General features: G+C 35.1%; 1 protein-coding gene across 4 annotated transcripts; it reads left to right on the top strand.

Annotated features, from left to right (window-relative positions):
* Positions 1-730: 730 nt before the first annotated feature.
* On the top strand, positions 731-17,469 carry LOC133869652 (probable LRR receptor-like serine/threonine-protein kinase At1g07650). Of its 4 annotated transcripts, XM_062306709.1 has the most exons (23): positions 731-920; positions 1,118-1,189; positions 1,275-1,343; positions 1,643-1,714; positions 1,803-1,874; positions 7,398-7,469; positions 7,578-7,649; positions 7,744-7,815; positions 7,940-8,011; positions 8,101-8,172; positions 9,659-9,727; positions 10,015-10,080; positions 10,689-10,754; positions 10,871-10,906; positions 11,035-11,078; positions 11,310-11,689; positions 11,754-11,949; positions 12,280-12,417; positions 13,256-13,374; positions 14,142-14,352; positions 14,471-14,708; positions 16,577-16,727; positions 17,012-17,469. In XM_062306709.1, coding segments are annotated over exons 4-23 (2,448 nt in total). In that variant the 5' UTR covers positions 731-920; positions 1,118-1,189; positions 1,275-1,343; positions 1,643-1,712; the 3' UTR covers positions 17,312-17,469. The 4 variants fall into 4 exon arrangements, with proteins under 4 accessions (XP_062162693.1, XP_062162692.1, XP_062162695.1 ...); XM_062306708.1 differs by having other exon boundaries at positions 731-1,189; XM_062306711.1 differs by lacking the exons at positions 1,643-1,714; positions 1,803-1,874 and having other exon boundaries at positions 731-1,189.
* Positions 17,470-17,509: the final 40 nt, after the last annotated feature.

Here is a 17,509-nt window from a genome sequence, read left to right as displayed (position 1 = left end):
TATATTCATATAATGCGGTTATCACTTTTAGGTATCCGTATATGCATTTGTATCAATTCATGATTATTAGCTATACAAGGTTATTGTCTTATAAAGTAATCGAGATTTGAATTTCCTAAAGAAAATAAAAGAAAATAAAAAAGTAAATGTAGTGAGGTATGACTTTGAGATGATAGTGAAAAAACGCAAACATAATCTAAAGGTCCTAAATTTACCGAATCCAAAACGAAAACCAAAATCATATCGTTTTGGTGAATTTAATTATATATATTATATTAAGGAAATGCGGACATGATTATTAATTGCATCAGCATACCTTAAAACCACTATATGTATCTGTATATGTGAATTATAATGGTTTTTGTGGTTATTATTCACTTACATTTTCACCCCTATTACAAATTACCTACTAATTTGAAAGAGTATATAACATTACTCATTTCTTAAACTTAATCATTTAACCAAAATAAGAGATGAATTAAGGTATAAGTTTGAATTTCAAACCTCTATTTAAAAAAAAAATCTTAAATTTAATTATTTAATTAAAATTAAAAGTGAATGTGCCACGTGAGCAAAAGAAGCAGGGTTGTGCACTCGCACAGGCAGATGAGGCCAACAGAGCAGTGGAGGCCGGTGAAATTGCGGGGGGTGGCGCGTGGGTCAAGTTCGTTAGAGAGAGAGAAAGAGAAAAAAAAAAAAAAAAAAAAAAAAAAAAAAAAAAACGGAAGGGGCGGGGGTGATGCTCTCTTAGGAAGATCAAAACACTGACTGAGAGAAGGAGCCCATTGGAGGAGGGGAGAGAGAGAGACGAGCTCTAGAAGATGAAGGGACGCTCGCTTGTCTCTGTAGACAAAGGGGCGCTCTCGGGAAAGGGAGACTATGATTCTGTAGTTCGATGGGTTGAGGGCTAGTATTCTGATGTATGCTCTTTAGCCCTTGCTTTCTAGCTCCATAATCTGGGAAATTGCAGATTGGGTTGAAGGATGGTTTACTTCTGAGCCAGCGAAATTTTGGATTTTGCCATCGTCTGTTCAAACATAAATTCGTGAAGATGATCCTTCTCCTAGTAATAATCAGATGACATTTTATCTTTTACCTATAACTATTCTTGTTACAGATTTCTTAAAGGGCAGGATCTTGATGGTGTGCTTCCACCTTCCCTGGTGAAGCTACCCTACCTAAAGACGATGTAAGAAGTCACCAACAATTTGTTCCTGAAAATTGATTCGAGCTTCTAATCCAACAGTAACAGCCCACTTTCTTCTTGCTTGTAGTGACCTCACTCGAAACTACCTCGCTGGTACAATACCACCCGAATGGGGTTCTACAAAGTTGGAATACCTGTAAGTTACTTCTTGAACGTAAAATCACTACTTATTCTAAAAAGAGTCAGCTCATAGAAATGGGTTAGTTTAATCCTTTAATTTGTATTTGAAAGCTCTCTCCTCCTCACATGTGAATCCAAACTCTCATTTAATTAATGACGTTCAACATGTGAAATATCTAATTAAAATGAGAAGTGATTGGAAACAAGGTTCGAATTCAGGACGTTTAACTCTGTTACCATTTTAAAACACTGAATTCATGTCTTAGGTTGGCTAGTGAATGCTCTTTCTTATTGCATTAAGCTGATCCATTGCAGGTCCATTACTGTAAACAAGTTATCAGGACAAATCCCAAACTACCTGGGAAACATTACCACTCTTATATACATGTATGCTCGTATTGTATCTTTCATGCTCACCCTTTTTCTAAACTTTGATTTGCTTTGGCTGAGCTTTATTATTGACGAATATTTTCAGGAGCATAGAGAACAATCTGTTTTCTGGAATTATTCCCCCTGAGCTTGGGAATTTAGTTAACCTGGAGAATCTGTCAGTGTTCTTTTTTAATCTTTCTATTCATTTTCAAGGATCCGGCTACTATGCGGTGCTTAAAAGTACCGCATATCCGGCTGAGATTCAGCCTTCCCCTTTTTAACTTTTTTTTTTTTTTTTTTTTTTTTTTTTTTTTTTTTTTTCGTATTTGGCTTTTCTTTTTTCTTTTAACTCTGTGTCCGTGTATCTGACTAGCCTCCGTTACTTTTCTTTTTTTTTCCTCTCTCTCTTTCATTCACAGCTATCTACCGCAGTAGAAGTCTCCCCCAAGCGATTCTTCTTCAAACGGCGAGGTCTCGTTCCAGCACTCGCAGTGGTTGTCCGTAGACATCCCGGTCATCGGGAAGTTCATCCGCGAGAGGAGCAGCAGCTTCTCGGCGGCAGACTCTTCGAAGACGACGACGAAATCGGGCGGCATGACCGAGTTCGATCTCTCTAGGATGAAGGTGGTCGTGAAGGTCAAGAGCAACGTCGAATTCAAAGGCCGAATCAGCTTCTTCTCTTGGTCGGATTGCAGGGACTGCACAGCGGAAGTGATTTGGGTTTTTTTATTAGGTTTTGTTGTAAAATTGTGGGTTTGTAAGTGATTCTGATGTAACCCAGAGTGTCATTTCTTAGAACATGCAGGAAAAGCAGAGGGCAAGGGTGAAGGAGAAGATTGACAAGTGTTTAAAGCAAAAATTGATGGGTTTCTGCTAGCACCCATGATTCAAGTTCTGGAATTCTTGTACAAGTTCTGCAGAAATTGTTGTCTATTTTACTATTTCTGGTACAAGTTCTAGAATTCTGAAGAACATCTGTTGGGTGACTCATATATCTTTGCTACGACTTTGTTTTTCTTGATATGTGTACATGATTTTTGTGGTTGTTAAAATATGCCATATAACCATTTCTTGTAATTTATAGAGTGTCACTTTACATCTTGTAATTTGTATGTGGAGGTGGTTGTGTAGTCCATATTGCTCCCAAGCTCGAGATGATGGAACCCGGTTTTAGTGTTAAAAGACAGGCATGTAACTTGTCATTTTTCATATTGATTGTATTTTGCTTAATATTAGATTTCTTTGAGAACCTCTAATTTTGCCTATGTATTTGGATATATTGCAAAACAGAGTTCACTCCTATTGCTGTTAGTTGCTTTATCTTTGTTTGGTTGGGCAATCAACATTTTTTTTATTTACCTTTTTGCTAATTTTGGAGGTGTAGAATTGTACAAAATAGAATCTGAAGAGCAGAAGGAATGGTATTTCTTTAGCCATAAAGATAAGAAGTATCCAACTGAAACTTGCACTAATAGAGCTACAAAAGCCAGATTATGGACAGCTACTAGAAGAGACAAGGCCGTTTACTCTAGGCATTACTAATTTGCAGTTGTTATGATAAATTGATAATGCAGCAACTCTGAGAATGTTTGTACCCCATGAGAATAAGTGTATATGAAATGTACAACTATGAGAATGCTTGACTAGCTACATCTTTTGTAAATGTGCAGTTGCATTTTACTTCATTGTAAAAATTCTGTTGAATTAATGAAATTTTTTTATTTGAGTGTTATCAACGTTGCTTTTTTATGGCACAAATTGTACAATGATGATTTTACTTTTTTTTTTTTTTTTGAAGAACAATGATGATTTTACTGCAACACTCTTAGTTGTGCTGGATTTGAACTGTCTACAGAAAAGATAGATAAAACTCAGTGGTATAGAGCAATAACGGTTGTAGTTCTACTTGATAGAATTGGAACTAGTTGACACTAACCATATCTTGTAATTACATAAAACAAAAAGCTCTACCCATGTTGCAATCTATTCCAAGTTTGAACATTCAAATAACAAAAGCTAGTGCAAAAGGGACAAGAATTTATTTTGGACAATCCAACAAATTTTTCAGATAAAAAGAAACTGAGCAACACCAACTAACGGTTAGGAAAGAAATTCCATAGAGTCGTATCATGAATGTTCAAACTTGTAAGGAGACATGAATTACTCTCGGTATCCTGCAATTTTCCAAATGAAAGAAGCATTACAATAGTGATTAGCACTAGCATTCTACGTGCCTTAAATAAAATTTTATTAGAATAGTACCTGATGTATTGATGAAGGATAAAGACTACAAGGGGCATTAGCTGCAGCATGAGGTATGTATAAATCCTATGCCATATATTATTGATCAATAACTATATATAATTTCTTAAAATAAAATAAAGTGAAATGAAAACAATAAAAAAGGGCAAAGAAAAAGGTGAAGTATTGGTACCTGATCTGAATGACATAATGACAAAGGATTAAAACTGTCAGCTCCATGCATTGATGAAGTCGTACATTGACCCTATTTTAGTTACACATGGATTAGTAAATGAAGCTCACATTAAATAAATAACATGTATAAATGTGAAACAAAATATAAAGCTATGAGGTAACTACTTGTAAATGCTGATTTGCTTGCGGGTGATGATTGTTGATACTTTTCTTCTTCTTTATAGCCACTTCAATAGAACTTTTGATCCGACGCTTTCCCTTACAACCTTGCTTCTTTTTTAGGCCTTTAGCACTTATGACATCTTCATTTAATGGATTTTCTTGAGAATTATCAACTTGGCAAAGATCGGATTTCCTTCTCATGACATCTTCAATCTTTTTGTTCAACTCAGTATAGTTTTCCAATGCTATCTTGTATGCTTCTTCACATTCAGCTGCTCGACTGATAAGTTTGACATACAAGGGGCACAAGGACTTATATCGAGTTGTGAATTCTAAATTGGTATCTATTATTATTTCATGTCCGTTGAAGTCTTGCACAATCTCATTTCTTGCATCTTTTGTCCATCTCTTAAGGATGTACTTCTTTGGAAGTACCTTGATATTCATAACATCAAGAATTTTTAAAGCATGTCCACACAAAATTCCACATCTCTCAAACTTTCTGCAACTACATGAAACACTGTGTTCCAAAGAATTCCAAATGACTCTACGATCTTGAGGCTTATCATAAAATGACACTATATATTCATGAGATGAGTTTCTTTCAATACACTCCTTGACATAAGTTCCTTGGAACTCTTCATATTGCTTTTGAAACTTCAAAAATGGTTGAGAAGTATAAATCTTTGCCGCTTGTACCAACATAGGTGATAACATCTTAATCTTTGGTAACTTTTGTCTTAAATTATACTCCGCCAACAATTCCTTGTAACGCTTATCATTAAGTAATCTATCAAAATGTGTGAAGAACTTTACAATATCATAATCTGACTGTAAATAATCCTTCAAGTCAGCATTCAAACTTTCACTCAATTGTGTTGAAGTCATTCCTGCAGAAAAAGACATCTTGACATATGCTTTAGCCCATTTCTCTTTCACTTCAAATAAACGTTGTAGCCAAGAATTATCACATACATTGTACTTATGAAGTATAGCATCCCAAGCACTAAGGAACTCATCTTCCTCTTCCCAAACTTTAAAACATGCATTAAGATCACTTCTAAACCCATTCTCACCTCTTAATAAATGACCAATATGTTTCAAAGCATTTTGCATTAAATGCCACGTACACAATCGATGGTAAGTATTAGGCATCACCACTGAGATAGCTTTCGCCATTACTGGATCTTGATCAGTAAAGATTGTATTTGGCTTCTTCCCTGACATTGCCTCAAAAAAAGTTTCAAACAACCACTCAAAGGACTCTATAGTTTCATCGTATAAAAGTGCTGCCCCAAATATCACAACCTCTCTATGATGATTAAACCCAACAAACATTGCAAGCGGTCGATATTCCTTATTAGTTCTGTATGTCGTATCAAAAGAAACTACATCACCAAATAACTTATAATCAACAATCATTTGCGCATCTGCCCAAAAAATATTTGTTATTTGTTCTGCAGCATCCAACTGTAATGAATAATAAAAGGAAAAATTCTCTCACTTTTTCTTTTCAAAGTATCTAAGTAAACACCCTGACTCACCATATTTCAGCTCTCGTTGTCGCTTGCTGTGAAGGTAATTTTTATGATCTTGCTTGGTGTAACCAAGAACATCTTTTCCACCAGCTTGTCTACCCATAAACTCATACGAATCTTTCAATTTTATATCACTATCATAAGCCAAATCAATTTCCAATGCTTGTGCATGTGAAATCCTTCGTTGTGATGGCATCATGTGAGCACATTGTGAAACATGAAGAGCATGATTATGACTGAGCTCAAGGCTCTGTATACAATATTTCTCCTTCTTTTTATCAAGTCGAATCTTCATATGTGCTTGGCAACCTGTCCTTGTTTCAGCTCGTTCACGTGTTTTTTGACCATCTCTCTCCCATTCGTCTCGAAATCCCTCTTTACAACATACAAATTGTCTTGAAGTCACCACGCCATCTACCTTTCTTTTATTACACCAATCTTTACGAATACTAAACCCATAATTTCGTCCATACTCATTATAAAAGTCGTATGCCTCTTGTTCAGAACCAAACTCCATGTCAAGCTTTGGCTTATAATCAATAACTACATTTTCATTGTTCTTGTTCGTCTCCTCCATATAACTATTCAAAAGATAAATATAAATGTGTAACAATCTTGAAATCTTGTTAGAATATGCTAGAAGACTTAAAAGATGCTATGTCAATTTTGATAGAATATTTCAACACATTTTTTCTTTTCTTTAAAAGGGAAATACATCCCAACAAGTAGGTTCTATAAAAAATAATTATATGATTGGGCATTACAGAACAGTTTTTTTGTTCGTTCACACAAAAATACATCTCTTTTATAACAAAAATTATTTCTTTCACGGTACACCATTTCAAAAAGGATTTTTTTTTTTGCTTTCATAAACAATAAAAACTTCTAAACTGATAAAAACAATACACAAAACACAAACTAACCTGTCATGAGAGTCTTGGATGGCCTCTTTATCTGGAAACATGTGCGAACTCGGCGCCATTTTTACTTGTGTTCACCTTGATTATTTAGATTTTCCTCAGTTTTGGTTTCCTGTGTCGTTGTGAATGGAAATCTTGATTATTTAGACAAAAAATGGAAATCTTGAAAGCAAGCAAACGAGAGCGAGAGATGCGGTGTAAAATTGAGACCCTTCAGTTTGGTTTCCCGCGGTAGCAAAGAGACGAGCCTTTGTTTGGCAATTTTTGTTTATTTCAGTTTTAGTTTCCCGCGTCGTTGTGAATGAGAGAGAGAGAGAGAAAAAAAAAAAAAAAACCCAAATCAGCAGCTTCTGTTTAACGGATCCTTCACGGAGTTAAAAGCAAAAAGACAAAAGAACTAAAAAGGAGGAACGGCTGTACATTTTCCCACAAAGCCAAGAGAGAGAGAAAAAAATAAGAAAAAGAAAAAACATTAAAAAGGGGAAGGCTGAATCTCAGCAGGTGCTTAAAAGTACCGCAGATATGCGGTACTTTTAAGCACCGCATAGTAGCCGGATCCCATTTTCAAATCATATTTCATTATTCTTTTCTTAATTATCCACTAAGTTGAACTAGTCTGAACACCGCAATTGATGACTGCAGTATTCTTAGTGCTAACAATCTCACTGGAGAGTTGCCAAAAGCTCTCACTAATCTAACCAAATTAATGGAACTGTAAGTGGTTACAACCCATTTCTATACTTATAGTAATTTGATACATTTACTCGAAAAACTTCAGCTTTCTATGTTATTCAGTCTCATTTCCAATTTGGCTATATGCAGTAGGATTAGCAGTAACAACTTCACTGGAAGAATACCTGACTTCTTTCAAAGTTGGAAACAACTTCATAAATTGTACGTGTTTTATTTTTTATTTTTCCTGATAATGTTAAAATCTCTTCTAGTAGAACATTCAGGTTCTAACCCATTATAATTTTGTTTTTAACAGAGAGATTCAAGCTAGTGGTCTTCAGGGGCCCATTCCTTCTAGCATTTCTATCCTAAGTAGTTTAACCGAGCTGTAAGTTCTGCCTTCGAAATACCCTTGGGTTGCATAATCTATTTCGCATCTTCATGTGATACTCAAATTAACAAGACTTGTTGCTTAAGACACTAACAGTTATTAATAATGCAATTTAGTGCAGAAGGATTAGTGACTTACTTGGTGAGGGTTCTGAATTTCCACCCTTAAGTAACATGAAAGGCATGAAAAGATTGTAAGTGATTCTTTTTCTGTAAAGTTTCAAGAACTAAAGTGATACAAACTTGAGCAATTTTGCTTAGATGATGGCAGTTGACATTGCAGGATGTTGAGGAGCTGCAATCTCTCCGGACCAATCCCCGCATATATATCAGAAATGACACCACTGCAAATTCTGTAGTTCTTCTTTCTTTTTCTGTTTTCCTCTTTTTTTTTTTTTTTTTTTTTTTTCATTTACTGAAATATTACTGAACTACAAACCCCAGATGGTTGGACTATCCCCATTAGGAACATTATACTGTTCATACATACAGATGCGTGAAGTTTTCTTTTTTCCTAATTGTTTTTGAGTAGTATAAGTAGATATTGGCACCTTAAAATATATGGGCTTTTGGGTTTTCATGGTACTCTATTCTTAAAGCTAATAGTGGATAACTATTTCAAATAAAGATTTTGGTCATTATCTTCTAGAATTAAGATCATCTGCTGAAACCATTAAACCGAGGTGTAGTTTTGGAGTAAGATTAGTTTAAAAAAAGGGGTAGGAAACGTCGGTCATCTTATGAATATGTAGTAATTAGTTATCTGCTTTCATCCTTTATCCTTGGAAAAACAATAGTGATTGCTTCTAATCTTTACAGCCTACTTCTTTTAGAAAGCAGCTATCTAAGGTTGTCAACCAATACTCATTGTAGGCATGTCAGCCCTGATCCACCCCTCCTACTCCTTTGTCCCATTGTGGCAACTGCTATAAGATACCTTTGAACAATGCACACTCTAGTTAGGCTGTCTATGGTGCATTCTTTTCATTAGAATGAAAATAATAAAAGTCCTTGAATTGTGAATCTGTTTTAAGCTACACCTCCATTGTTATATAGACATTTAATTCTCTCTTTCAATTTTTTTCTTCGTGTATATTATGGCTTTATTTGGTAATGTATTTGAAAACACTTTCAGTTTTCAAAATCTAAAATACACTTTTCTCAAAACCATTAACAAACAATTTAAAATACAAATCACTTTCCAAAACAAATTTTTAGAGAACACACACCTTCTTATAGGAGTATTTTGACAAAACAAGTTCTTAAATTTTTTTAGGTTTAGGGGCTAACTTATTACTTTAAAAAATGAAAAATTAAAAAACTCAAAAAAAAAAAAAAAAAACAAAGAAGAAAAAGAAAAGAAAAGAGTGTTTGTTGCACGGCCACCTCTATGCTAGTTAGAAGTGGGCATGCAACCACCATAACATGTTAGGGGTGGCAAGCAACCACCCTGACTAGGATGGGTGTTCGTGCGGACACCTTGACCAGATAGGGGTTGCTGCGCAACCATCCCTCTCCTCCATGTAAGGTAGCCATATGGCCATTTTAATTTTTTTTTTAATTTTTTTTTTCTTGTTTTGTTTTGTTTTGTTTTTTAGTTTGTTTGTTTGTGTTTGTGTTTTTTTTTTTTTAAAAAAAAAAAAAAAAAAAAAACTCAACGAAACAATTCTTAAGTGAACCCCACCTAAAGACACTTCTCACCCACCAAAAAACTTCACTTTATACCACATTAAAACACCTTTTCAAAGGAAACACAAAAGCCACATTTTAAGTCCATTATCAAACATACCCCTATGTTCCTTTTTTGTTTGTGTAACACCTTCATCATTATATCCATGCAGAGATCTCAGCTTCAACAGACTGGAAGGAAAGGTTCCAGATTTTGAAGGTCTAGCATACTTGCAATCCCTGTAAGTGTAGAGTCAAAACCCTAAATCTAGCTCTATTGCAGAGAAGCTCAAATAATAAATTAAAAAGCTGCTCAAAGCACAGTCAGAATAATTATTTGGCTTTTCTCCTATATTTATAGGTGAAGATATAAGGAATTTCACTACCATCAAAGAGATTATAGTGCTTATGATTACCATACACACACACACATGATCAAAAAGTATATTTTACGTTCAAAATTTTCTCCCTTAGTGATGATATAGATAAGTGTTCAACCAGAGCGTGATTATGTTGCTTATTTGAACAGGTTTCTGACAAGCAACTTGCTCAATGGGCCTATTCCAGACTGGATCAAAAGCCGAGATAGTCGCTAGTATATACTTCATCTTGAACTCTATTTGAATTTTGCATGACAAGTTTCTTTTTCTGTGATGTTATTTATTTATTTATTTTTATTTAATGTTGCTACAGATATATAATCTTTACAGACATCATAATGTTCAAATACATTACTTTGGACATTGATTCATCTCATGATCCCTTTATGCCCCGTGGGAGATCTCCTTCATTCATATTGAATGGGTGAATTCCATTGATTTTGCTACCAGCATAGATTTTCTTCTTGCACCATGTGAATCCAGTAAAAAAGAAGAGAGGGAAACTTTTTTTTTTTTTTTTTTTCCATTGTTATGTTGGATCTTTGATATTTGGAAACACGATGTTGACAATTAATTTTGAGTTGGTTACGGAAATTTGGTGGTCTTAGCTGGAATTGACAGGTTAAACTACTGATTTAGAGTACATGTTAGATGTGGTTAGTCATACTACTTCTATAAGGGTCAAATGTTATCTGTCTAGGTGTTTCTGTAATATTCAAATGAATTTCTTTTACAATTATCTTTAGTTTATCAAAACCTTTTCAAATATACTTTTTCTTATGGGATTATAATGAGTTATTAATGAAAATAAGTTTTTGTGCAGCCAAATAGATCTTTCTTACAATAACTTTTCAGAAAGCTCTGCACCACCTACTTGTCAAGAAACCCTGTTAGAGCTTTTCTTATCCTTTTTAATCTTAATTTAAGTTTACTTGACGTTTGCATACTTACCCTCTTCATAAGCATTCTAGTTTTTGAAAACTAACTAGGTTCTCATTTCATCAGGAATCTGTTTGAGAGCTTCTCTGGACAAAACAACTTGTAAGCTTCTAGCTTGTAAACTTATAAGAACCATTTTTTTTTTTTTCGTTTTTATTTTGGAGAAGCATTTCCTTTTTTCTTTCTAATTTGCTAAGTTTTCACTTCTTTCTTTTATGACACTAATTAAGAACACTTGGCCGCGAGTGCCTGCAGACCTATCCATGCTCAAAAGGTATTTATATTATATTTATATTACCTTATTCAAATTATGAGGTGTATGCTTTTATTATGTTGCCAGGCCTTCCTTATAATATTTTCTTTCATAAATGAAAAAAATACAATAAATATTTCATCTTTTTATTGGCAACTGAGTAAATGAAGCAAGATAAAGTTATTTCCTTTTTGCTTTATAATGTTTGCTTATATTTTATTTCATTAAAAAGTTGTTTTTGTTTTTGGGTAGATCGGTATTCATTGCGTATAAATTGTGGTGGAAGTGCAACTACTATTAATGGAAACATAGAGTACGAAGGGGATCAAATCCAAGCTGGTCCAGCAAAATTTGTTCCTAACATTGCTAGTTGGGGATTCAGTAGCAGTGGAAATTTTTGGGATGTCAATAGTACCTCAGATCAATACATAGCAAATAATGTGTCAATATTGAGAATGAATAACTCTGAATTATTCACGAGTGCACGACTCTCTCCTCTTTCTCTGACGTGTTATGCACGTTGCTTGGCAAATGGAAATTATACTGTGAAACTATACTTTGCAGAGATAGTATTCAGAGTCAACAGATCTTTTTATAGTCTTGGAAGACGGATATTTGATGTTTATATCCAGGTTCAAGTTTATATTTGTTTTGCTTATATATAGAACACAATTTTATTGATTTAATTTGTTACAGGAAAAACTCGCGTTAAAGAATTTTGATATTGAAAATGCTGCACAAGGGGTTGATAAAGTAGTTGTTCGGGAATTTAAAGCAATTGTGAGGAATAAAGTTTTACAAATCCGCTTTCACTGGGCTGGGAAAGGGACAACAGGTGCACCAGAGAGAGGAACATATGGTCCTCTCATCTCAGCTATCTCTGTTGAATCTGGTAACTATCTCATGAAGTATGAGAATCTTTTTACTATCCAGTTTCTTCATTATTAGATTGATAAACAATAAAAACATAGCAAGATATAGTTCAGGTAAAACCCATGATTATTTGCTGTAACAAGTATTACTTAAAACAAGATTAAACTACTAGTTGATGGAAGAAATCAAAATTCTTATGATCTTTACTCTTACTCTGATATCCGTGTGTTTGAACCATCCATTCATATCTTGTTTTAGATTGGTCCACCTATGTCTATCTGTATGGTACTACTTGTATTCCAGAATGCAATTTATAATCAATCTCCTTAACTTCTTATCTCTTTTGCAGATTTCAGTCCCCCCAATGATGACGAGAAGATATTCATTATTGTTGGAGCTGTAGTATCAGCGCTATTGCTCATTTTTATGATTTTGGGCATTCTAATGTGGAAAATATACATAGGAGGCAGGATATCAAGGGAAAAAGGTAATCACCAGGCGCTCATTTTGATGTAGAAATTAGATAGGATAATTTTTATCTTCTTCAACTATTCAAGAAGTTGAAACAATGTATAGCAATTTCCCAAGGGCTGTATATATCATTGCAGTCTGCATGTTATATTATTTAACATTTTTCCCTTGATGAAAAACCAGCAATCCAAAGTTGATCATCAAAGCAATTATACCGTTGCTGGATTGCAGACATGAGAATCTGTCTTCCTGACAGTTTTCTTTGGCTTTTCCGGTACTTGTATTGGAGTTAGTTAGTTTCAATCATAATCATATATGATGTGACCAGATCATACAGAAATTTAGGATCATTGTTTTTAATAAAATCTAAATGAAGGCTTATTTACATGAGAGATGGATGGCTTGAGGTCATTGAGTTGAGTAAATGTCTAAGAAGGACCCATATAAAAAAAATGTGAGAGATAAAATATTATGGATTTCAATTAACTCTCTTTTTGAAATGTCCTCTAAATGATGTTATCATAAGTGTTGAAGAACCAAAAGGCACATCTCTTGGTAATAGGCACCAATGAACTGCCCTTTTTTTTTTTTTTTTTTTTTTTTTTTTCAATTCTCAATACACCTTCGACTGCTAAGCAGACATGGGAAAAAAAATGAAACCCTAAATCTTGTAAACTTGGGGTTTATGACCAATAGCAGTATGGTACTACTTTCTCACCGCGTTTGTTTGGTCACGTTCTATCTAACATCTTCTAAGTAGTCAATAGACACAAGAATACCAATTAAAAAATTAATTATATCATTTATAAGGTGTAATCTGACTTCTTAGCCTCATCTTTTCATTCCGTTAACAGAGCTGAGAGGATTAGATTTGCAAACTGGTTTTTTCACCTATAGGCAAATCAAAGCAGCCACTGACAACTTTGATGTTGCAAACAAGATTGGAGAAGGTGGTTTTGGATCTGTATACAAGGTATCCCACAATGTCATCTTCCTTCAATTTTAGGATATCTATTTTTTTTTTATTGACTTATCCATGATATACCTTGTAACGACTCACCTCCAACGCCACAATATTGTCTACTTTTTGCTCTCCCAAACTAGACTTCCCAAGAGATCACTCATCCTGCTATTACTCTAAAATAAGTACGTTTAACTGCTGATTTCTGATAGGTTCATAGCCATCACGACTTTAAAATGCATTATGTCAGGAAGAGTGCAAATATACATATAAGCACATCCTCATTCCCATACCCAGGCAATGTGGAACGTCACAAAGTGGGTCATTACAAATGGTATCAGAGTTATTGCCCAACCTAAGATTTGGGGAGTGTGCACAACCTTATGAGGGTCGCTAGCGGGCACTCGATGGGACGTCAAGAATGGGGTGATCCTTTGAGGGTCGTTAGCGAGAACACTGGGTTCCAAGAGGGGGGGATTGTGATGTCCCACATCGCCTGAGTATATAAATGGGGATGTGCTTATATGTATATTCGTACCCTTCTTGACACAACGTGTTTTATTAAAGTTGTGATGGCCGTAAACCTATCAGAACTCAGTAGTTAAGCGTGCTTATCCAAGAATAGTATCTGAATGGGTGACCTCCTGTAAAGTCTGGTTTAGGGGAACCAAAAGCGGATAATATTGTGGCGTTGGGAGTGAATTGTTACATACCTAGAGGCATCTCATTGGATCATGAATACATACCTGAAAATGTATATTTTTCTATTTCTGATGCAGGGTATATTGTTGGATGGTACTATAATTGCAGTAAAGAAACTTTCTTCAAAGTCAAATCAAGGAAATCGTGAATTTGTAAACGAAATAGGAATGATATCTGCTTTACAACACCCAAATCTTGTTAGATTGTATGGATGTTGTGTTGAAGGAAATCAACTATTCTTGGTATATGAATACATGGAAAACAATAGCCTAGCGCGTGCTTTGTTTGGTAAGCTTTATTTTCACTTTCGTATTCTATGTTGACCGAAGCATTGGAACCTAACACTACAAATGGTCCAAAGATTAAGTTGATGAATTCCCCATTGGATTGTCTATGAAAAATGCAGGTCCAGAGGAATACCGATTAGAATTGGACTGGGCTACGAGGCAGAAAATATGCATTGGCATAGCAAAAGGTTTGGCTTTCTTGCATGAGGGATCAACCTTGAGAATTGTTCATAGAGACATCAAAACTACCAATGTGCTGCTGGATACGGACCTTAGTCCAAAGATTTCTGACTTTGGTTTGGCCAAGCTTGACGAAGAGGAAAAGACCCACATCAGCACTCGAGTTGCTGGAACCATGTAAGTTACACCTACTTGTTGCTTTTCTTTTTGGTCTGTGTAGTTATCGACTAAGAGATAATTCAGACAGATATTAACCTTAATGTCTATGTGAGATGCTGCCTTGAAACTAAGCCAGAACAAAGAAGCATTTAAAGTCTGCATATTTGAAAAGTTTCCATGTGGAAAGTTCTGTAAAGCCTGAATTCAGCATTTGGTAGGATGCTCGCTTTCCACATTCGCAACACAAACATACTTGCTGAGAAATTCATAACTACATGATTCAACAGTTATCAACCTATGTTCATGCTTTGCAAACTGGTCTAAGCATGAAACATGAACTAATCATCTGCTGTAGATTTCTTATGCTCCAATACTTTATGCAACAAACAATTAGCTCAATTTCCTTGTAGCTTAAAATTTGCAGTATTGGGAAAAAAAGGAGAAAAATTTGTCTATTTGACCATTAACATAAGTTCTACTCATAAACATATACTTCCTTGGCTTAAATAAGAATTATATAATTTGGAGAAACATGTGTTCAAATATTCTGTTTCCCTATAACAATGCTTTCATTTCAAATATTCTCAAAAACTGCTACATCACCAAGTGAAACAGAGAAATTCTTGACACCTTGTGGAATTATAAAGCCACAAGATGTTAAAAATTAGCCTCTCTACAGGGGATAGGTTACTGAAATGGGGAGCTAAAGGCGAGGTTAAATGTCTATTTTGTAGAGGTTGCATAGAATGTAGGGACCACTTATTTTTTGGTTGTGGTTTTAGCACGTGAATTTGGAAAGCCATTGTGGAAAAATGCAACCTGGATAACATCCCTTTTGAGTGGGAAGATGTAATTAAAAAGGGAGTGAAAGATTGAAAGGGAAAGAGTTTAAAAGCTGTGATTTGTAGGCTTGCATGAGGCTCAGTGGTTTATCATTTGTGGAGGCAAAGAAATGATGTCAAGTTTGGGAATATGTTAATCTCGGAGGAGAAAATGGTTCAAAGGATTAGTTGGGAGGTTAGATCCCGAATCATGTGGAAGGGCAAGTTTAAAAGCAGTGGAGAAAATGCGGCTGTGTGCTAATTGGGATATTCCCATCCGTGTTTTGATTTGATCTGATTGGGCTGCTTGTTGCTGATTCTGGTTGAGGTGTTGGCTGTTTTGTTGGTTGCTGGTATTGCTGCTCAGGTCTGGGTTTTGACTCTTTTGATCTGAATAGGGCTGGAAATAAGGGTTGTGCTGGTGTGCGCACTTTTGTTTGTATAGCTGCTGTTTTTCTGGTTGAGGGGCTTCAGTTCTTGGCTTCTTACTGTATAGATTGGCTGCTGCTGGTTCTCCTGGAACAGGGTTTTGATGCTGATGGGGTCTTCAGTATAGGTGGTTTGTCTGTATTGAATTCTGATATAGTTTTGTTTTGATTGTCAGGTTGGGAGTAGCTTGTATAGTGGCTACTGGTTGAGCTGAGATAGTGGGTTGTGTTGTAAGGGCCTCTGGGCCTATGGTTCTAGTAGATTACTCTGCTAGAGTGTTTTGTACATTGTTGTTCACAGATTTTAATTCATCAAAAAAAAAAAAAAAAAATGTAATACCAACCCCATTAAATTTGAGATCAATGACCAGACAACTTGTGTGGGCATTATTTATTTATTAGCAAGTTTCAAAAGTGATGAAATTATCTTCTTCCCTGTCGGTAATAATTTGTGCATCTTTGATGGAATGGATTACCAATCAATTCTAGTAGCTAATCAATTGCATAACTGAATGCTAATGCAAGAGAAATATGAGATGGTAACTAAGTTTCTATTCATGTTGGACTTTTTCGAATATATAAGATAAGAACTTCATACTAGTCAACCAGGAGTCAAAATAAAATCTTTATTTTGCAGAGGATACATGGCGCCAGAATATGCATTATGGGGTTATTTAACCTATAAAGCAGATGTTTATAGTTTTGGTGTTGTTGCATTGGAACTTGTTGCTGGGAAGAACAACATGAAATATCGACCAAATGAGGATTATGTCTGCCTGCTAGATTGGGTAAGATTGATGTTTTCCTTTTAATAAATGAATTTGAAACATAACCCAAAGAATGGTTGCTTCGTTGTGGCTTTCCTTCTGACTTAGTCATTGTGATATGTAACTCTAGATTCGAGCAGCAAAATAAACTAACTAGGCTGAGATTGACTCATTCGCTTTAGGCGTGAGTTCAGCTAATGACGTGTATATTTTTATTTTTCTATTATGTACATTTGGCTACGATACATATATATCTTTTGATTTGCTACATTTCATTTCCATTGTCTTCTCTATGCTTCTTCCAGGCCTTTGTTCTAATGCAAAAGGGTAATCTAATGGAGCTGGTCGATTCAAAGTTGGGTTCCGAGTTCAACGAGGAGGCAGTTAGAATGATCAAAGTAGCTCTATTATGCACTAATTCATCACCGGCACTTAGACCCGCCATGTCTGCAGTAGTAAGCATGCTCGAAGGCCGAACTGCTGTTAATGAACTTATAACGGATCCAAGTATATTTGGCGAGGAATTGAGGTTTAAAGCCTTTAGACACCCATTTGATGTGATTAGTGAAGCTGATAGCCTTATTCAGTCATTAGATTCAACATAGCTTGGCTCTAGATGACTGTAAATGTTACATTACATTACATGTATACAGACATACAGTCTACAGCTTTTAATATTGGTAGATGTATCTACCCTTCTATTCTAGTTGTCTCTGTACATTTTGTTACTGCAGACTTGAAATAACAAGAAAGAAACATCAACTACGAGGATTACTTAATTTCCCCACGTCTCAAGGCTCAGG

The sequence above is a fragment of the Alnus glutinosa genome, chromosome 5 (assembly GCF_958979055.1).
Source record: "Alnus glutinosa chromosome 5, dhAlnGlut1.1, whole genome shotgun sequence".
NCBI lineage: Eukaryota > Viridiplantae > Streptophyta > Magnoliopsida > Fagales > Betulaceae > Alnus > Alnus glutinosa.
This window is presented reverse-complemented; position numbering and strand designations above follow the sequence as displayed.

Bases quoted from the DNA above. Each gene is read 5' to 3' on its own strand.
- LOC133869652 (XM_062306709.1), top strand. The intron at 11,690-11,753 runs GTTCAAGTTTAT...AATTTGTTACAG, and splicing joins TATTTGATGTTTATATCCAG to GAAAAACTCGCGTTAAAGAA. The intron at 16,728-17,011 runs GTAAGATTGATG...TGCTTCTTCCAG, and splicing joins ATGTCTGCCTGCTAGATTGG to GCCTTTGTTCTAATGCAAAA.